Source organism: Cupressus sempervirens, chromosome 2, assembly GCF_028749045.1.
Source record: "Cupressus sempervirens isolate cs-2001-9-10 chromosome 2, ASM2874904v1, whole genome shotgun sequence".
Taxonomy (NCBI): domain Eukaryota; kingdom Viridiplantae; phylum Streptophyta; class Pinopsida; order Cupressales; family Cupressaceae; genus Cupressus; species Cupressus sempervirens.
The window spans coordinates 439909039-439932343 of record NC_143119.1 but is presented as its reverse complement, the minus strand read 5'-3'; the positions used below and the strand labels follow the sequence as shown (position 1 = coordinate 439932343).

Sequence of the window (23305 nt, the reverse complement as noted above, 5' to 3'; positions counted from 1 at the left end):
ACAGACCCCCCTACAAAATAGGGATCCTTACCAAAAAGTACGAGATTGTCTCCAATCAACTAAAACTGCTCAAAAGGGATGTTACTTTCTCCATGGTTCTCCGAATGGTCAACTAGTGAACTACTAGTCCTTCCAAAAAAAAGGACCCCTCCCTAAAATTTACAGATTGTCTAAAATTATCCGGAATGGCTCGTAGGCATCCTAGAGCCAACTCACAGTTGTTTCCTAGAAAATAGGGATCCTCCTAAAAAGTAGGAACTGCCATCTGAGTGTCTGAAATGGTCACAGAGCCACCTCCTAGGTTCCATGACCGCCTAGTTGGGTCTCCTATCCTCTTTGCTGACCTATAGGAACGTTGATAATAGGCCAACCCCTACTCATCTACCTGTCTCCTAGGAATGGGACATCACTCACGAAGTGTAATCCGAAACGTTTATGCAAACAAATCACACTGACATACATATTGTAAATAGCAAGTACATGTTATGGGAATCAGGTTAGTTTTTATTTATAGAGAATTCAAACTTGTTACTTATTCTATCATATAACTTGTTAAAACTAAATCCAAAGCTTCACCTTGTAGAACCTTAGCATCTATATGAGTTTCACATCAGCTTTCCATTTAGAAAAGGCATTACACACATTGTAGAAGTCTCCTAGGAATGGAACATCACTCATGAAGTGTAATCCAAAACGTTTATGCAAACAAATCATACTGACATACATATTGTAAATAGCAAGTACATGTTATGGGAATCAGGTTAGTTTTTATTTATAGAGAATTCAAACTTGTAACTTATTCTATCATATAACTTGTTAAAACTAAATCCAAAGCTTCACCTTGTAGAACCTTAGCATCTAGATGAGTTTCACATCACCTTTTCCATTTACAAAAGGCATTACACACATTGTAGAAGTCCCATGGGTTTTTATAGCTTCTAAAACTTTAGTGATTTTCCTAGCACAATGCACAATAGGCTAAAGATCACACACATGAACTTCTTCCATTGTCTGAAATAGTGATGGAGTACCAAACAAATCTGATTGACACATTCCCAAGCAATCAACAATTTCCTCTTTTCCAAATATTGGTTTGAGCTACTTTGTATCCTACAGATTGCAGTTCTGCATACACTGCAGGCACCTAAGGAGGATCACATTATATCACTCAAGACCCATTCAATCGAAAGAGGCATCTGCACTAAGTTCTCTTGCTAGTGCAAACAGAATTTCACTACAATCATTTTGAAACTTGGCCATCTTCTTTTTCTCTACATCTTGAATGCTCTCAGTTTTCAACACCTTCACAGTACCACAACTCTTACACGGCATTCTCAGAACCTATCTGTACACATCCACTAAACATCTTTTTGTTCAATCTCCGAATAAGAGACATTTCTTCTGCCTTGTCTTTTCAATAGTTTCTATTTCTAGCTAAGCTCTAATATTTTCTCAAAATGAACATAGTAATCTTAGGATAAATAACTGTAGTGGTAGCTAAAGCTTTCTTTTATTCACTATACTGGAAAGGTAATTTTTTATCTTCTGCATTTCTTTTATAGGATCCAAAGGTTTTAAATCTTCCCATTACATACACGCTGTTTCATTTTGTGTTGTCCCAAAATGTACAAATTAAAACACTAACAGAAATGGCCAAAGGATGGGTTCAAACTTGTAAGCTCCTAAACTGGTAATAATGTTAGTATATCTCTATGGTATCTAATGATGTTAACCATTGTTTTCTCCAAATAAAAAAGGAAAATTCCTAAAGACATATTTGTTGACATGTAGCTAGGTTGGATTGAACATAGTAATCTTAGGATAAATTAACTGTAGTGGTAGTTAAAGCCTTCTTTTATTCACTATACTGGAAAGGTTATTTTTTATCTTCTGCATTTCTTTCATAGGATCCAAAGGTTTTAAATCTTCCCTTCACTTACACGCTGTTTCATTTTGTGTTGTCCCAAATTGTACAAATTAAAACACTAACAGAAATGGCCTAAGGATGGGTTCAAACTTGTAAGCTCCTAAACGGGTAAAAATGTTACTATCTCTATGGTATCTAATGATGTTAACATTTGCTTTCTCCAAATAAAAAGGAAAAATCCTAAAGACATATTTGTTGATGTGTAGCTAGGTGGGATCCCTTCTAGGGTGTAATGTTCTTATCATAAAATAAATAATTAATCAAACCTTTGTTTACGGGCCGATTGATTTAGTATATCTCGGACTCATTTTTATTTTATTGTTTTCGTAGGTGTGGCTGTTGGCTATATTTGTAAGCCCTCGGGAAGTTCCTCCAAAGGGGTATTTAAGCATGACATGTAGGTAGTAGTTGGGATGCGATTTGGATTATTTTCTTTGTGCTGCAACTTCCAGTTGGGATTCTCCGTTGTTTGCCATTTCAGAAGTGGAAGATCTTCCCTACTTGGCTAATTTGGTTTTGGTGGGATTCAACCTTCACCCTATTCTGTTGTGTTCTACTTTGCTTTGGATTTGGCACATCTAGAGTGCCATCTTCGTCTGTGAATATACATTATGTGTGTAATTATTTGTACTGGCATTTTATCTATCATCTGTGTCTGGCAAATCTGAAGTGCTATTGTTATTTCTCTATGTGCAATCACCTACAATATAATTGTTATTGGTAGTGATTTATCTTTCTTGCGTGGATGCGTGCAATACCCTGGCAAAGTGATTACATTTCCATCACCCTTCGCCCATGCATTGTATAGCCTCCATCGAATATTGGATTTGCAACTGTACGGATCCATCTACTTGCACCGTACGACTCCCACAAACCGCCGTATGGAATGGTGCCTCCACCGTACGGCTGAGACACATCACTGTAGGGCATGGAGGCCATATGGCCTAGACCAACATCACTGTATGGTATCCAAATAGTATAGACTGTTTCTTCACCCTTGCGGTTGCCCTTTTGTCCACCGTACGGACTTCTAGTGTCCACTGCGCAGGCTATACAAACTGACATTTAATTGAGGTAATTGTCGAATCCGGAACCTACACCTACAAACGGGATCGGAACATTACATAGGGTGGGCCTAGTACACCTAATGGCTAATTGGCATGCTGACCTTAACCATGTTGCTAATGTTTTGTCAAATCAATCTTTATTTGTGTCTGGTCCCATTTAGGCTATTCATGTAACTTGCAATTATTATATTGGGCAAGACCTATCTGAATGTAACTTGTAATTAATAGGTCTGATCCTGTTCTTTGTGCCGAAACTACAATGCCAAATGGAGGTCTATTATGAGACATTGATTCATAAATACACAAGGCCATTCTTGCATCAATGGTAATGAATTCTGCGATTTATAGAATATGTAGTGTGCTTAGGAGAGATAATAAGAGTTTATCATCTATGGTTGGGATGGCAACAGATCTGATGGTTTGCCTATAGCTCACAATTACTACCATAAAAATTAACAATATAGACAAAATTAACAATATTGACAAGCTCCGTGACAGTAAATCAATGCGTTGCAATAAAATATGTTCTTGGAACACAGCCTATAAGAAAGGAAAAGAGAATGCTAAAATTAGAGAAGAAACACCTCATTAAACTATCTCTAACAGAAGCTACAGCATAAAAATACTATCATACAGAGGAGTAATAAGCTGACAAGGTTCAAATTGAATTACAATTGACAAAATCAACTGGCAAAATCCATGCTGTACATGATACCAATTTGTATTCTTTCCTTGCTTCCTTTGTTAGTCTCGGTCAGTTAATCAACTCTAATAATAGAAAATCAACTGTATCTTGTTGATTTCTTTTGCATATATCTAATTCAAAAATCCTTAATAACTCATCCATATTTTGGCACCACTCAGTAAATAATTAAAGGTGCCTTGGACTTGGTATTTTTATTCACAGATGAAGAACATACATGTAAATGTAACTATATACATAACTATTTAGAAAAAAAACAGCTTTTATAATCCATTCAAATTTTTAGTAAAGTTTTGAATTATGAATGTTTGTTAACAATGGGTTCCTCACCCATTAAAACAAAATAATATGACGAAAACAATTAGAAAGAAATACACAGAACCATCCCAGCATTCAACCTATTCACATATATTAATATATGTCATAATATTCTGTAGTCTATACCTGATATTAGCAATATGCATAAGTTATTGATGTTTTAGTGTATACTAGAAATTTGGATTGAACTAGTATGAACAACTTAAAATGATTGAGTGACATGGTATCTTTATATCACTTAATATGATCTAATGACTAATCGTTTAATATGGTCTAATGACTAATTGTTTAATATGGCCTAATGACTATTCAATTAAGATGGTCTAATTTCATCATTTCAAAAAAGGCTTTCACAGAATGGCACTCACACCAATATAACCCAGTATCTCAGGTGCTGCAACTACAGTTGCTGAAATCCGTTTTGCAGGCTCTACAGAATATTCTGCTCTGGCATTACGAATGGATCTAATCTATCACATTCATCAAAGTAAAATAAGTAAATAGACTGCCCAATAAAAGATGCATGAAAACATGAATTAAAACATGTTACTTTAGCATGAGCTTGTAGTCAACATCTGTGGATAAAAAAATCACCAATGTTTGCAGGCTTTCAAAGTTTTCTACAGCCTTTTCATCTCTTGGAAGCAATATTTTAGGCCAATCTGCTACAATAAGAGCCGAGTTTCTTGCAGGTAATGCCTGCAAGCAAGAATTGTTCAAGTACAATGGTCAGACATTAAGACTAACCATTTCTGAAAAGAAGAAATTATCTGTATCACTGTTCATTAGTTTGTAGTTAAGACTCACGAAGGTACCTTAGAGATTGAAATGTAGAATATATAACAGAACATTTATAGACAAATGTTTACACTACACATGCAGGAGTGAATAAACTGAAATAAAATTTGCACAACATTATGGAATAAAACAAAGTAAACAGTTTGTTGAAGTAGATAGTAATTTTTTTAAGGAATTGCCAAGTACATCAACCATTTGATCAAAATAAATCTACTTTTATGTTAACAAATATTCAAATATTTACTAGACCTTTTTATTTAAACATTGTAATTATCACTAGAGTATATTTGAATTTGGTGTTCAAACAATTCAAACGTCTTTTGCTAATATATATATATATATTTTCAAAACCTCTAATTCTTGAAAATTACCATGATCACTGATTTGACTAAACAAGATGGATAACAAAATCTAGCAAAATAATAAGGATTTACACGTGTTACTTGAAAAATGTGCAGAACATAATCTGCTGAAAATGGAAGAATACAGAATATTTGGTTAAATTTTGCTCGATTAGCCTATCTCCTGTATTAACTCTTCTGTTGTTGGCTTCAGAAGTGTTATCAGCTCTCATAAAATATCCAGTGAGTGCTTACAGCCCTTAGCACAAGATAATGAAAAGCAATGGCCAAACACAACTGAACAATTAGCAGATAGTAGATCTGCAAACACTGGGTTTTTTGCTTCAAGAAGGCACTGGGGCAGGACATTACATCATCTAATGAGCCTCCACAATTGGATGAGGGAAATCCATGCTGGTTCTTTATGAGATTATAAATATCAGGGAGAGGAGATTGAGGAGGAGAGTAATCAAGAAGTTTCTCATTATGGAAAGACTTGCCCATTGAGGATGCCATTTGAAAAGGTGAATAGATTTTGCAACATCCTAATCTGCAATTGCTTGAGGGCAAGCAATTTCAAAAAGTAAAGATTATAATGTCTTCTTCTGAGTAGTCAAGAGCAACCACTTAGCCTATTTAATTCTTGTAAGCTAAAGTCAGGTTGCAAGGGAATAAATTAAATTCATTATCTAGCATTAAATACTTTATTTAATAATTTGATGAAGTTACACTATGCAACTTAAGCAGCATACTAAAGGGAGATAATAAAGTCGCTTTATTATTTGAACTTATATGAATTATAGAAAATAAAGGAATTTTTGAAAGGTTTTTGAGAATGTTCTATGGTTATTGATAAAAAATAATTTTGGAGCTCATTTCTTCATGGTTGGATCACTTTCAAATTTCTAGTCAATTATTCTATGGTTTGCTATTGGTGTCAATTATATATTGTATAATTGTCAATTCTTGACAGCTATGTAATCCTATTCCGAGTTAAGCATTGATCTAGTGATCAATAACCTTGCTTACACTAATTTCCCAATATTTACCTACATCATTCGAAGGTCAAATATGACTCATACTGTCCGTGCACAGAGAGCTAAAGTCTCACAACATTCACATTGTGCATGCAGGCCTGTAAAGAAGACCAATTGGAGGTCGTATGGCTAATTTTAATTATAGAACAAACATAACCCGAGGGTGGTGTGTTGTACAGACTTTCTGTGTGCAAGGGGAGTTAATGTCATATAGGACTGTGGCAGAACTAAAATCATTGTACATAAGTGTTGGGTCGTACAGACTGAAAAACACCGGATGGCTATTGAGTTATATAGGCAAATTGGATGTGTGCAGGCAAGGCAGTTGTGTACGACACTTCGTATGGTATCTGACTTAGACGGTGAAGGCATAGCCACCATACAGAGGTTGTCCAGGCATGCTAAATTAGTGTTGCAGGTAGTCGCACAAGGTGCATCTCATCGGGGACATTACATGCCTGGTATATCCTTCCACTCTCTACACGTGGGTCATATACATGAATCATGAGATTACATTTAAATCTCTATTCATTTGTTTTAATCCATCTTCAAATTCCTTTAGTTGACTCAAAATCCCAAAGGCATTCAACATAGAACTACATGGATCATGAAAAAAAACCCATTGTGATGTATCTCTTCAAGAGCTTCTTCCATTCTATCTAAATATTCTATATTATCAGTGTAGATCCTTGATGTTGGGTATAAAGACTAACTACTTAAACAAAACAAATGACTTTAAGATGTGTTTGTGAGTACTCAGTTGAATCAAATATTTTGACAGCTTCTTTTTGCCATTTTGTTAATATTTTGTAATCATTTCATTCAATTTTCTTGAGGCATTATGCCTTTAAGGCATCTTCTCAAACAATTCAATCTAATGTCTATGTTTTCACACTTTATGCATCTCAATCAGAACATTTCCAGCTATAGTATCTGACAGAAATCTCCATCACCATAGCACAGCTAGGGGGATGCCAAAAAGAGGTTGTGGAGTTTTGCATTGCTTTCTCCAATGGTAAATCCATTTTGTGCATATGGTGCGATATCTATTTGAAGCATTTGACGACTAGTTTGTGTGCATTGTCTATGACTCAACATTTCACATGCATTTTCCAGGGGTATTTGCAGTTTGATCACTATTGTTTTGAAGTTTCAAAGGCTCTGTACTTTGACAGATAGCTTGCATGTGTTGTTTGTGATGCCATATTCCATAAGTATTTTGTATGGCAATTTCATGCAATCATCGTATTCCATGGTGCACAATTTAGTGAAGCAACTTGGGCGTTGTATATTTGAAACATTCGATCATTATATGTCATGAACCATAATTAATACAAATATATTCAATATATATATTGTTCTAAATATAGATATATTAATCAAATATTATAAATAAATAAATGATTAGTTTAAGTAAATATTATTGATAATAATATCAATCAATATAATAAAGCTGGTTAGTTAATAATGATATTAAAATATAATAAACAATAAACAATAATAAAATATGATATCTATCCTTTCGTTGATAGTATAGTCCTTGCCACTGACTAAAGTAATAGAAAATGACCTAAATTATTGACACTTGTGGCATAATCACATCGACATATCAGAATAAGTTTATGGATGAACAAAGATTTGATAAGATTGAGAATAAGGAAATCGTTAGAGCTGATCATTATGGCATTACATCTACAACATGGCAGATATAAGTGGAAGTTGAATATTTGAGGAATAATTCATCAATGACCCTAAGCCTGTGGAGGATACTTTGCCAGAAAATGAATAACGAGGTATCCAAACATTAACAAGCATGAACTAGACGAGCAGTATGAAAATATGAAGGAAAGATTAAAAAAACACGTAAGCTAGCAAGTCAGTGATTTAGGAATCTTTCATTAATTTTGTGTGGTATGGAGACTAGTTGAAGTTAATTAAATAGTAATATAACAAAGGCAGCAATATATTGCAACAAATAATAAATCATTGAAAATAACAAACGATCTAGTAACAAATGCCAATGGCCAAAAAACCGGCTAGTTTTCTCACACAAAAGTGACTCATTAAGGAAATTAATGATATGGATTACACAGCAAATGATTTAGTTGGCAATCTATTCGGAAGAGGTATTGTCTGGGAGGGATGTCTTCAACAATTCAAAGTAGGCAAGCCTTCAATATTAGAGGAAATATATTCAAAATCAAATCCATTTTCCAGGGGAAGATTGGATTGGGAATAATAACAAAAGAAATAGATCAGGCATTCATATAAGGAAAAAAAGAAAAATATCTTTTGTTCAAAAGATCATCAATGAAGAAGGGTGAAGAAGATTGTGAAGGGAACAAAAGAGTATAAGAGTATATTGGTACTCTTTGTGAGGAAGGTATAAGAATATGTTATTAGAAATGAATGACACCCACACACACACACACGCACACACACACACACACACATAGAAATACCAATGTCCAACAAACTATCCAATCATAGCCACCAAACTTATAGTTAGCTTGGATAACCAAAAGTATAAATTTGAAGCACCAAGTGAGACACCTAAGTGATATCTCCAATAGAAAATGGGTTTCCGTCCATTGCCTCCAAGCAAGGTCACCGGGAGATGGGGAGACTTGGAGGTCTCTAGTACTAGTACTGGTACCAGTATGACAATTTTTCAAAACTAGGAGATGAGGGTACTTGGAGATGGCAATTTATTTTCTTAATAGTTTAAATAGGCTAATACTAAATACAAAATTTGAAAATAGTAATACTGTAAAACTAAAAGACTAAAGTAAATAATAATAATAATGTCACATTAATATAGAGTCAAATATTTCAAAACTCACATAATCACAATAATGTATCTCATAGACATACTTGTTTTTTTGTATATTCCATATGATCATCATCATATTAGATTGATAATCGTTGATATTATGATTAAGTATTCAAATTTTAAATTCAAAAGAATATAGTTTGATGCTGAATTGCTGATATGCAAACAAAATGAACAAGCTTAGTACAATAAACAAAAAACAGAAATCTTTCTAGTACTAGTATGTTGATGGTACTATCATCTACTCCACAAGGTTGTGATCATCCATCTCAAGGTCTTCAGCTGTCATGCTCTCCAAAAAATCATCTCTCCAACTTAGGTTCCTCTGATGGTAGTACAACTGGGGGTAATTCATTAAGGCCATTTGGTTTAACTACTTCTTCCACCATGGCTGCAACATCTCCATAATGTGCAATTTGATCCCATTTTGCTGAGCGACCTTCCATATATGTAGGATCAACACGAGAGAGAATGCGGAGTGTTTTATGAATGTACACCAAGTTCTCTACTTTCTTTGACCCCAATCGGTTCCTCTTCAATGAATGAATAAAACCATAATTGCTCCAGCTCCTATCACAAGTTGAAGCACTAGCCACTTGTGACAACAATCTTATTGCAAATGATTGCAACTCAGGAGTATCACCTCCATGGTTCCACCACCATTCTATATGGTCTTTCTTTGCTCACATATCATATAAAGCTTCCCCTAAAGCAAAATCACCTTGTCCACATGAAAACTTATTCCATTGACTCCTTATAACCAAAGTCTCATCAACTCGACCATAAATCATTTTTATTGCAGCCCAAAACCCCTTCATTACCTCTCTATCCTCATGTGGGGCCCTCTTCTTGGTCTCTTCTGTATTATGCCATTTAGAATTTAAGGCATATCCAGCACAATGAAGGGGTGTTTTCAACTTATTCCATCTTCCATGGAGTTTATCTTCTATCAAAGGATATAAAGAGGGATCTCTAACATTGTTATTGTCTTGATTCTTTCACACATGGATTTCTTTTCCTCATAAATCTCCCCCAAAGCCTATCAGAGTCTGCAGATTTGATCACCTCACAAATGGGCCTAATAAATGCCACAACAAATCTAACATCGGCCCAAAAGTGATCATCAAGAACCAAACTTCTCACCTCAACTGTAGTGTCCGATGTAGACTGTCTCCAAGAAGCCCATGCATCACTAACCATGGTGGAACACAAAGCTCCTTTGACTTCACAAAGGCGATCAAGAAGAATAAAATAAGAGGCAAACCTTGTATCAGCTGGTTTCAAAAGTTCCACTCTGGCAAATTTCTAAAGTTTTTAAAGTTACTAATTTATTCAATAAAATATTTATTATTAAAATATTTTAATTGATTTAATTATTTAAAGTGTCATTGGTCTTAATTTTTGCATTAAAAACATTAAAATGAGGGCTAAAATATATAAAACTATTTAATATTATATTTTACATTTATATTTTATTAGGAGACTTCGGGGAGACTTCACCATTTGGATTAGGAGACTAGGGAGACTTTAGGAGACTTCACCATGAAGTCTCCAACCTTTTTTGAGGTCTCTAGAGACGTGAAAAGTCTCTGAGACATGACTTTTAGGGGGGAGACGGGTCTCCTCGTAACCATGCATCCAAGCTGGAGGAATTTCGTTTCCAAACGTCCTGGAAGCCAAAGTGTCCCAATGTTCTCCAAGGGAAAGAACCAAGCATGACTAGAATGAGCCTCTCACTGTTCTTTTAATTTCCCTATGACTCTTTATTTCCCTTTTTCCTTCTTATCATATTCCTTTTCTTGTCTCTTTATTTTCCTTTTTTAACTTAAATGACTTTACTAATTTTTCACTAGGCCATGAAACTCATTTTAATAATTTATTAAATAATTAAACTAAGTTGTCATTTAATTGTATATAATTTGACAACTTAAAATTTCATTATTTAATTGACTGTTAATGTCCCAAAAAGGGGACATTACAGTCCTCCCTTCCTAGGGATTGTTTTCCCTCAAGCAATTTGCACTTGTATGTCAAAACCAAATACCAAGATCCCATATCAACCTCTGAAACATTGCTCCACCAATCTAGTGAGCTAATGATCACAATGCCTGGAGTTGTGAAGCAACACACAAAAATCCCACTTTAAGTAATCGACTCAACATGCCAATGCTAGGATCCCAAATCACCCCACATGTATAATCAGTCAAGTCAATCTTCCATGTGCTATTGCCATGAATGAGAACATCCTCAATCCAACTAGAAACCTCTCTCCATTTGAAGCCATAGACACTACTAACAACACATGATGATGGGAGCTCATCATTAGTCCAACCTTTATCAAGGAGGAAATGATAGAAATCTATCCAGCTCCTCCAACCAGTTGTTGTAGGTAAACACCACTCAACAAAACAAACCTTGAAGATAACCAATCCAATATTACTATTGCGGTCAACAACTGAAACCATAGCGTCAAAAATTAACATCCAAGTGAAGAATAATTCAGTTGCACCCAAAGAATGTTCCCCAACTAGCAACACTAAAGCCTTTGAATACATAGGAGTAGCTGAAAATCCATCACCTATGATCAAATCACATCTACCATCAATCCTTAACCAAAAATTGCTCAACCAATGAATTAAAGAATCCATTCATCTCATTTGTTGTTCATGATCCAAACTTGTGTAAGCTCATCAAAAAGTGGGCAGCAGTACTAGCTCTAGAAATTGATCCACCACTCCAATAGTGACCATACCTAATCCCTAGAAACTATACATGGGTCCCATATTCTGCAATCAAATCCATTCTCATCACTAGAATTAGAAAGAACTTCCTCATCCAACTTGAAAAGTGGATTTTCAAATGTCCAATCAGCGCTCATCTCAAAGAGTGAGTTATCAATCAACTTGAGATCTACATTTTCACTATGCTTCATCCAATCAGTCTGCTCTCTAAAATAATTGGCCTCTTGTTGTATCCTCAATTTGTTGAGTTCCAACATCATGCTTAACCAAAGGATCACCATCACAACACTAAATATCCTCATGCCTTCCCTTAATTGCTGCTTCAAAAATAGCTGATCCAAAAGATGAATAATTCTAACAAACAAGGGGAAAGAAGGACACAATTGATCCAAGATGACACACAAAGTGTTAATTCACCTTCAAAACCATTGGTGCCAGAAGAAGGAGAACCCTATTGAAGATTCCAAGTGCCCAAGAGCCCCCCCAAAGAAAGACAATTTTCAGGACATTTGCTAGAGCCATGGAAAGGTATGTAAGCTTATGATTGATTTAGGTTCAACTGGAAATCTTGTGTCTTTGGAATCTGTTCCAAAGTTGAAACTAAAACGATTGTCTCATCCTTCTCCATATAAGGTGTCTTGGTTGACTAAAGGGCGACATAATTGGGTGAATGAACAATCTTGGGTAGAATTTCAAATAGGAGAACATAAAGATAAAGTTTTATGTGATATTGTAGAAATGGATACCTGCCATTTACTTTTAGATTGCCCATGGCAATATGCTCTAGATGCCCAACATGATGGTAGAAAAAATAACTATACTATAGTCAAGGATGGATTAAGATACAGCATGGAACCCTTACTTGATAACATGATAGAAAACCAAAGGGAAGTCTGTTGTCACATGTGTAGGGGGAAAGAAATTTTTGCAAGTCATTAAGGAGAAAGACACACCATGTTATGCCTTAGTTCTTAGGCCTAAGCAAGAAGAGAAAAGCTAAAAGAAGAAGTCAAAAAGGAAAAGAGGGAAGTAGGACCTAAAGAAGTTAGAGACCTATTGGATAAGTACAAAGTAATTGTCTCTAAGGATATGTTGGCTACTTCACCTCCTATCAGAGAAATTAGTCATCAAATAGAATTTATCCCTAGCTCTACATTGCCCAACAAAATTGTATATAAGTTGACACCCATGCAAAATGAGAAAGTAGCCAAACAAGTTTGAGATTTGCTTGAAAGGGGATTAATCAGGAAGAGCCTTAGCCCTTGTGTTGTCCCTACTGTCCTAGCCCCTAAGAAAGAAGGAACATGGAGGTTATGTATTGACTCAAGAGCCATTAACAAGATTAGTATTAGATATAGGTTTCTGATGCCAAGGATTGAGGATTTACTTGACTGTTACGATGGAGCAAGATATTACTCTAAGGTAGATCTCAAAAGTGGTTACCATCAGCTAAGGACTAGAGTTGGAGATGAGTGGAAGACAACTTTGAAAACAAATGAAGGATGATATGAATGGATGGTTATTTCCTTTGAACTCTCAAATGCCCCAAGCACTTTTATGAGACTTATGAATGAAGTATTAAAATCAGTCATTGGCAGATTTGTAGTTGTTTATTTGGATGACATACTGGTGTTTAGCAGAACTAGGGAAGAACATTTGATACATTTAGACCAGGTTTTGAAAGGCTACATGAGGAAAAATTGATGATCAACTAGCGTATCTTGGTTTTGTGATATCAAAAGGGACTTTAGGAATGGATCCAAATAAGATCAATGCTATACTAAGTTGGCCAGCCCCTAAAATAGTGGGAGAAGTCAGAAGCTTTCATGGATTGGCAACATTCTATAGGATGTTCATCAGAAATTTTAGCCACATATATACCCCCATCTTAGAGAGAATCAAAGGAGAGCATAAGTGTAGATTTTCTTGGACTCCAACAATAGATAAGTCATTTGAGTTGCTGGAGAAAAAGGTAGCAAAACAATCTATACTTGCATTCCCTGATGTTCCATCACCTATTTTGTTGATTTTGAAAAATTCATTTAGTTGTTGATATTTCAAGTTGTTAGTTAAATCAGTTACTCATTTTTGAAGTTCATATGAATAGAAGTATTTTTTGGTCATCATGTTTCATGTGAAGAGAAGATGTTAGTCAAATTACTTGCTATTACAGTTAATTTGGTTATTAGTTATGATGACTAATTTCAGTTGATCAATGCAGAATTATGCTTTCACCATGCTAATTCTTCTTGCAGGTAGCATGATAGTGGGGGGGAAGCATTGGCAGAGAGGGAATTAGGTACGAGAGCACCATTCTGCTACCAAAGTTAACAAGTATGAATCTAAACCACCATGGTCAGGGAACACAAGCTAGGACAAACTAGACATACATCAAGTGACCACCATGAGCTAACTAGATCAACAAGATTAATAAGATATATTAATATTCATTGGTGCTATAAAGTGAATAAAAAAAAAGTTACCTTTGATAAAATGAGTCAATCTCAAATCCTTCTTGTAATGTTAGACATGTTCTAGTATAATAGTACCCATGATACTTACATACATTTGTACATGTTACATTCATGTATATGTATGTATGCATATATTCAAATATGACGTATATGTATATATACGTATACTTAAAATACAATGCATGCATAAAATTACATATATGTGGAATATTATGTATAAGTACGTATATATGTGTATTACACCTAAAAATGTATGTAAATAAAATAGATATCCGTATAACAAACATGGTAATTAATTTATTATTTCTAACTTATGACAATGAGTTATTATTTAGAGCCCATCGGCTATAGTCTTTTAACTAATTGTGTTGGCCTTGCATTTTAATTCAAGATTTTAACTCCTATTCACCACTTTTCACCTTCTTTCCATGCACATAACTCTTTTTTGTGCTCATACTTTCAAATAACCAAGCCTCATTCTTTAAGATGCCCAATTGCGACCATTCAGAGGTTGCTTCTGAGTGATTATTCTTGCATTTACTGCACATTATTTTACTATTGTCTTGTCAATACGATATCACCTTGGTGGCGATGATTGAGAACAATCAAGAGATTATAGAGCATTTTATTGGTTTTGCATTTCCACGTGGCCTCCCCTATAGCAATTCGCAATTGGAGCATTTGCATCATATTTCTATTGTCTCATACTCATTAAGTTGCATCTCAAATTGCTCATAATGCTTTTAATGTAATATTCCTGTCATAAAATAGTTTATTAATCATATCTTTGTTCTTGGGCTGATTGATTTAAAATATCTCGGACCCATTTTTATTTTTTTTGTTTCCGTTGTTTGTGTTGCCATCAGCTATCTTTGTACACCCTCGGAAAGTTTTTCCCGATGGATATTTAAGCACGGCTTGTACGTAGTCATTAGGTATGCAATTTGGATTATTTCTTTGTACTACAAATTCCTATTGGAGTTCTCTATCATTCGCCATTTCAAAAGTGAAAGACCTTCCCTATTTGGTTTGTCTGGTTTCAGTGGGATTCAAGCCTCACCCTAGTCCGTTGCCTGTAACACTTTGCTTGGATCTGGGAAGTTGGAGCACCATCTTTGGCAAATATTGATTTAAAGGATTGTCAACATTTGGTCTTTGGTTTTTTCATGCAAGTTATTTGTGTTTAATATATTGCAATTGCAAACTGGGTTCTCGAATTTCTCTTGCCGTACTGCATTTCCTATCTTCACCATACATCATCCTGACCGTACCACTATACGGACAACCTCTACACACCATCATCCCACACCCCTTTAGCCTCCAATACTCATATCATACGGCCTACCTGGCTGCCTCACAATATGGCCCCCTCTCTTCAACACACAGTCCCACCATACGTTGCCACCCTCAAACTGTACACCCCTCCTAGCACTGTATGGGCATCATCTTGAATACCGTACGGTCATCCTATTGTTATCATACGGCCATTAGCCTACCGTACGGCCTTGACATTTTACCTCTTTACGGCCTATACAATCTTCAGAACATCGTACAGCCACCCAGGCCTTAGCAACATTCAGACTATCATACAACCTATCTAGGTTACCCATGTGCAAGTTTTGGAAAAGTGGATTTCGGGCATTCAATTGAACGAATCCGTTTTTTATAGAGATAGTGAAACATCGAAACATTACAGTGGTATCAAAGCTTCAATCCTTCCAACCTATGGACAGTGAATGAGAAATTATAGCCAGAAGAGAAGAACCCATTCCATTGATAGAATGGCTGCCGAACCAGAACCCACAGCTACCGAACTCGTGGTACTATTGAGAGAACTTGCTAGGAATCAGGCACAGATCAATGATACTCAGCAACTCATGGAAGAGACTCTCAAGAAGTTAGCAGACAATAAAATATCCGGAGAACAAAATGGTCACAGACTTGATTTCGAGTAAAACAAACCCTCATCCAGCATGCTCTCAACCTTTCATGCCGTCTTTTCCCCCACAGACAGAGACACCACCCGGAGGGAAGCAACTGACCTTTGAAGAAATGCAAGAACAGTTGAGAGAAGACTAGAAGAATGCCAATATTAAGGAAGATATATCTTGAAAAGATTATGAAAATCTGAGAATGAGATATTCGGGAGGCAGAAACAAAGGATATTTTAATGATGATTTCAGGAGGAATTTAAGTAAAGTAAATCTATCACCATTTGATCGATCTGGATCCATATTGGCACAAGCGTGGGTAATGAAGGCAAATACTTACTTCTAGCTTAATCCATGCTAGAAGAAGAAGCAATTAAATTTGTGGCTTTACACTTGGAGGGAGTTGTGCATGAATGGTGGCATTACGACACCATCACACTGGGGCATGATCAAATAAATACCTATGCGAAATTCACCGAGAGATTGATAGATCAATTTGACGGTAAAGATTCAGAACTCAATTTCAAAGATTTGGCACAATTGAGGCAAACTAGATTGGTTGACCATAACATTGCAGAATTTTAGAAACTCTCTGTTTTGGTCACAAACATTTTTGAAAGAAGACGGATAGTGCTCTTCATGGACGGACTGACATAACCACTGAAAAGTTGAGTAAAAGGGTTCAATCTTGCCACTTTGTCAAAGGCTATTAAGAAGGCAAGGTGTATGGCATCATCCTCACAAAGTTACTCACATTCCAAACTGCCGGTGTTTTCGAGGGACAAAGATAACAAACCTCCACCGAGAAAGCCGTACGTGGACAAAGCTACTAGACAGGAGTTCCGAAGGAAGAAACTATGTTCAACTGCAAAGAACCATGGGAACTTGGGCATAGATGCTTGGGAAAAGGAAAGATCCACTACATTGAGGTTGTGTTCGATGATGAGGATAAATAGGAAGAAGCACCCTCCAAAGAAAACCAACATCACAATGACACCAACATGGCTAGTTTGAACTGTACAGAAAGAATTGCAACATTGGTACAGCGTGGAGGAACTATTCCCCTAGCTGGTAGCCTGAGGTGCACGGTTTTTAGTGTGCAGGGAACCCTTCAAGGACAAAGGGTTATGTTGATGCTTGATAGCGGAGCCACTTTGAACTTCATAAACTTATCTTTGGTGAAAAGAAGCGGCCTACTTACGGAGACACACAGGATTTCAGGTCAAGGTTGTCGAAGGGACTCTCTTGCCCTGCACACACCTTGTTCTTCAGCTAAGTATCACAATGGCGAATCACATGGTGATCGAGGATTTCTTCATAGTGGACCTTGATGATATGGAGGTTATTCTAGGCATACAGTGGATGGAGACACTTGATGAATACACTCAAAGCTTCAAATAGATGGGCTTCATTTTTGTTGTCGATGGAAAGAAGATTGTTCTCCGTGGAATGGCAAATGAAAGTCCGAAGGAAGTTTCTGCACATTGGATGGAAGCAATTTTTCGACGTGATGACGTTGCTTGGGTTGCACATTGTTATATCTTGACGGAACCTATAAAAGGGCAATGAACACCTCCCCAGGATGATGATCTCCAGAATATATTAAGTGAACATGATGAATTTTTTATTGACATTCCTCCAAGCATACTGCCTCATTGGGGGTTTGAACATACTATCGAGTTGGAAGCAAGAGCCAAGCCGGTCATAACCACACCCTATCACCATCCCAAGAAATTCAAAGATGAGATTGAAAAGACGATTCAAGAATTGCTAGAGAAAGGATGGATCTGTCCTAGTTCTAGCCCTTTCGCATCATCAATGGTATTGGTCAAGAAGGATGGTACGATGTGCATGTGTGTGGACTACCGTGCATTGAACAAAAAAAAATAAAGAATAGATATCCCATTCCAAGGATAGATGAGTTGCTAGATGAATTACATGGCGTAGTCTATTTTTCGAAAATAAATCTCTGTTTCAAATACCATCAGATCCGTATGAGGGAGGAAGGCATGGAAAAGATGGCTCTTTGTTGTCACTACGAGCATTATGAGTTCTTGGTCATGCCATTCGGATTGACAAACGCACCTGCTACATTCCAATCATGCATGAATCACATTTTTAACAACAATTGTGTAAGTACTTACTAGTATTTTTTGACGATATTCTTATTTATAGCACAACATGGGAAGAACACCTAAAGCATCTGGATGAAGTCCTAAGGATTATGAAGGATCAGTCTTTGTTTGCCAAGCAATCGAAGTGTAAATTCGGTATGATAGAAATATTGTACTTGGGATATGTTGTCAGTAAATATGGCGTTCAAGTTCATCAGGAGAAGATTTAGGCTATCCTTGATTGGCCTCCCCCAAAATCACTCACAGAGTTGCGAGGATTTTTTGGACTATGCAATTGTTACCGGAGGTTTGTAAAGGGGTTCTCTCAGCTCAGCGCACCACTAACAGATCTGACAAGACATGGCTGCTTCTAGTGGAACGAAAAGGCACAACTCACTTTTGATAAGCTAAAGAAAACAATGAGCACTTGTCCCATGCTTGCTATATCTTACTTCACTCGACCGTTCATTATGGAGTGCGATGCATCCAGAGAAGGCATTAGCGTAGTGCTGATGCAAGAAAGACACCTGATAGCCTATGAAAGAAGGAAGCTTATGCAAACAGAACACTTATATTCCATCTACAACAAAGAGTTGTTGGCCATCGTACATGCACTAACCAAGTTTTGACAGTATTTGGTGGGCGCCAAGTTTGTCGTTCGTATGGATCACAACAGTTTGAGATATTTTCTAGAGCAATGGGACTTGAACGAGAGGCAACAAAAATGGGTGAGCAAGGTTCAGGCTTTTGATTTTGACATTGAATATGTGAAAGGAAAGAACAATGTGGTTGCAGATGCTTTGTCCTGGAAACCTGCCAGCTACTTACTAACATAGATTTCAGCCGACTGGAAAGCACATTTGTTGGTAGAATATTCCAAAAACACATTTGCTTGTGAGCTAATGGATGACAACACTCCGAATGATCGGTACAAAGTGAAGGATGACATCATTTACATTAAGAATTGGATATTTTTAGTGTTGGAATCCAAATTGAAGCAGAAAATCTTGAAGGAGGTACACGACTCACCCTTGGGAGGACACCTAGGCTTCCTCAAAACTTACAAACATCTCAAGGAGAGGTTCTCATGGAAAGGACTTAAAAGAGACGTATTGCAGTATGTAAGAGAGTGTGCGGTCTGCCAGCAGAACAAATCCGAACATACTCTACCTGTCAAGTTATTGCAACCTCTGCCAATTCTAGAACATAGGTGGGAAAGTCTCTCGATGGATTTCATAACTGGACTTCTCAAAGTGAACGGAAAGGATTGTATCTTCGTAGTGGTTGACAGATTGACAAAGTATGCACATTTCTTTGCCATCCCCTTAGATTTTCAGGCCACACAAGTTGTCGATTTTTTTTTTAGAGAAGTCTTTCGTCTGTACGGTTACCTCGAAACATTGTCAATGATCGAGATGGGTGATTCATTAGTATCTTTTGGACATAACTGTATTGTTTGGCAGGGACAAAATTGTCACTAAGTACTAGTTACCACCCTTAGACAAATGAACAAACAAAGATTGTGAACAAGTGGCTCAAAGGTTACCTTCGAAACTACATCTTAGCACAACAACGGGCGTGGGTCAAATGGATACACCTAGGGGAATATTATTACAATACCACGTACCACATGTCCATCGAAATGGCACCATTCAAAGCACTATATGGGTACGAACCCCTTTCCTTCATCGACATGGTTCTTGGTGACAGTCGTGCATCAAGGGCGAGTGACTGGCTTCAAGAGGGTCAGGACATCCTAAGATACCTGAAGGAAAACTTACAACAGACACAGAATCAATAAAAGATGTATGCCAACAAACACTGAATGGAGAAGAGTTTTGAAGTGAGAGACCTGGTCTATCTCAGGCTCCAGCCATACCATCAATCCTCATTGAAGGAGAAGGGAAAAGAAAAATTGAAGCCATGATTCTATGGCCCTTATCATATAGTTCGTCGCATCGGTGAAGTTGCCTATGAGCTAGAACTTTCGGAGGGGAGTCGTATTCACAACATTTTTCATGTTTCCTACCTGAAGAAAGGTGTGGGACAAAACATCACGGTAGCTTCAAACCTTCTGCCACTCAATGAAGAAGGAAAACTCAATTTGGAACCAGCCGAGATTACTGAAGTACGTGAGAAGACCCTACAAAATCGAACAGTGAAGGAATATTTGGTACAGTGGAAACACTTGCTGCTGGATGATGCTACTTGGGAAGGCAAGCACATTCTACAGCATCTGGCACTGTGTTTGCTTGAGGGCAAAAAAATTTGGGACAGGAGGACTATAATATTCCTGTCATAAAATAGTTTATTAATCATATCTTTGTTATTGGGCCAATTGATTTAAAATATCTTGGACCCATTTTTATTTTTTTGTTTCTGTTGTTTGTGTTGCCATCGGCTATCTTTGTATACCCTTGGAAAGTTTTCCCGATGGGTATTTAAGCATGACTTGTAGGTAGTCATTAGGTATGCAATTTGGATTATTTCTTTGTACTGCAAATTCCTATTGGAGTTCTCTATCGTTCACCATTTTGGAAGTGAAAGACCTTCCCTATTTGGTTCATCCGGTTTCGGTGGGATTCAACCCTCACCTTATTCTGTCACCTGTAACACTTCACTCGGATCTGGCAAGTCGGAGCACCATCGTTTGACAAATATTGATTTGAAGGATTGTTCGCATTTGGTCTCTAGTTTTTTCGTGCAAGTTATTCGTGTTTAATATATTGCAATTGCTAACTGGGTTGTCGAATTTTCTTTGTCGTGCTGCATTTCCTATCTTCCCCATACATCATCTTGACCGTACCACCGTACGAACAACCTCTGCACAGCATCATCTCCCCCCACCCCTTCGGCCTCCAGTACTCATACTGTACGGCCTACCTGTCTGCTTCACTGTACGGCCCCTTGTCTTCGACACACAGTCCCACCGTACGCTACCACCCTCAAACTGTACACCCCTCCTGGCACTGTATGGACATCATCTTGAATATCGTATAGTCATCCTATTGTTACCGTATGACCATTAGCCTACTGTACGACCTTGACATTTTACCTTTGTATGACCTGTACAGCCTTCAGAACATTGTATGGCCACTCGGTCCTCAACAACATTCAAACTACCGTACGACCTATCTAGGTTACCCATGTGCAAGTTTTGGAAAAGTTGATTTCGGGCATTCAACTAAACGAATCCATTTTTTTTCAGAGATAGTGAGACATTGGAACATTACATTTAATTTATATCATGCTTCGTTTATTTGAAAGATAGTTATTGAGCCTACAAATATTATTAAATTTTACATGTCTATTTCTGTTAAAAGATCCTCTATAGCATGATGTGAAATTACATAACTAGTTCTGATATAAAATCTGAACGGCCCTGTGAGAGCAATATATCATGGCCTTGCTCAATAAATCTTTTTGTATTGATTAGCCAAGGAAAGTTGTAAGTACAAGTCATTAAGTATCTATGTGTCTTTGAGAGTGTAAGGCTTACTCCTCAAAAGTGCACCTTCAAGCATGTTAATCATGATTTGAATAAGGGAATAGTATCATAAGCTCATTTAATAACCCCCCTTGAGGAGTGGGGAGACTTGTTCTATAAAATTGAAATCTATAAGTACCATGAATGCTGGATGGGTACACCAATGATCATCAAGGACAAATGAGTAAGGCTGAGATGAAAGGTGTAAATCATGGAACTATAGACTGTGGGAATGTCCTGCAAAATTGAGAATCGTGTCAGTGAAAATATAAAGAAGAAAAGTAAACCCAAGTCTAGAAAACTATAACTTAGTTAATTTATGGTGGTCCATTGAGGAATGTCTTGTTTGCCAAGTCAAGTGGTGGGTGATTGGGCACATCGTGTCCATGTAAATCCCTGGCCAAGATAGGTTTGGATGAAATTGATGTTGCTGTGATCACTAGAGGCCAGATTAGCCACCGGTCAGATAGACAGACTGTTAGGAGGGTATATAGGGTCTAGCCGGTTGCATGGTTGACACTTTAACACCAAGATGCTTAGGTGGCATGACATAATGGTGCTTTCGTGCTCTCTCCCACACAGGGTAGGGCCATTATATGTTGAGAGTGAGAGGGGATACACTAGGTTTGTGGTTGGGTGGTTAAGCCTTTGTCAATGCTTCTCCTCTCCACCAATGTCTAAACTTGCACAAGACAGATCAAGATTTCATTCAAAGCCAAATGAAGTTAATGGGCATCTTGTTCCTTTCCATGTGTATCTGAATTCAATTATATGTATAATTAACTATGTTGTTGCATTACTTTCCTTTCATTAATTGAAAAGATATTTAAGTGTATCAACTAGTTAATGATCTTCTATCTCATGTTCATAAAAATTAGTTTTTGATTTCACCTATCATTGTTAGTTAAGATATTTCCGAGAAACAATTAGTCTATTATAATAGTCAATAGTCAATTCCCTTGCTTATGAACTTGTAATTTGCTCAATCTTGTATGATAATAGAAGTCAATTAAAGGATGGGAAATTTAGGTCATTACACCTGATTTCAGAAAAAATTTCTCTATTGAGTGTGATACGTCTAATTTGGCTGTAGGAGCAGTGATCAATCCAGAAGGAAGACCAATAGCATTCTTCAGTGAAAAATTGAAAGAGGCCAAGAGGAAGTACTCTTATGATTTGGAGTTGTATGCATTGGTCTAGGAACTTAAGAAATGGAGACATTACCTATTGCCTAAAGAATTTTTGGTATTTACAGATAATCAAGCACAAAGTTACTTGAACAATTAGGAGAAACTAAGTCACAGGCTTAGTTTATCTAAGATGTTGGTTGATCTAAATAATAATGTATGTCAATAATGAGCTTTGGAGATAACAAGCAATGACAATTACAATCTATCAACCTAAAGACTTCTTTCCATCTTAGAAAAGAGAAATGTCCTTCATTATCGTTATTGCTTAGTTTTATGCAATTGGGAAGATACAGAAAAGTCTAGCTAGAACAAGCATGGCCTGAGTAGAAAAATATGCATTAGAG

At 36.8% G+C, this 23305-nt stretch overlaps 1 protein-coding gene across 1 annotated transcript in view; it reads right to left on the bottom strand.

Moving 5' to 3' along the window:
- Positions 1-23305, bottom strand: part of EMB2247 (protein EMBRYO DEFECTIVE 2247) — a 358900-nt gene that overhangs the window by 5093 nt on the left and 330502 nt on the right. Inside the window, exons 22-23 of the mRNA XM_089814096.1 lie at positions 4610-4714; positions 4384-4485 (exon numbers count right to left, since the gene is read on the bottom strand). Coding sequence (XP_089670222.1) covers positions 4384-4485; positions 4610-4714 — 207 coding nt within the window. The remainder of the gene's footprint in view (positions 1-4383; positions 4486-4609; positions 4715-23305) is intronic.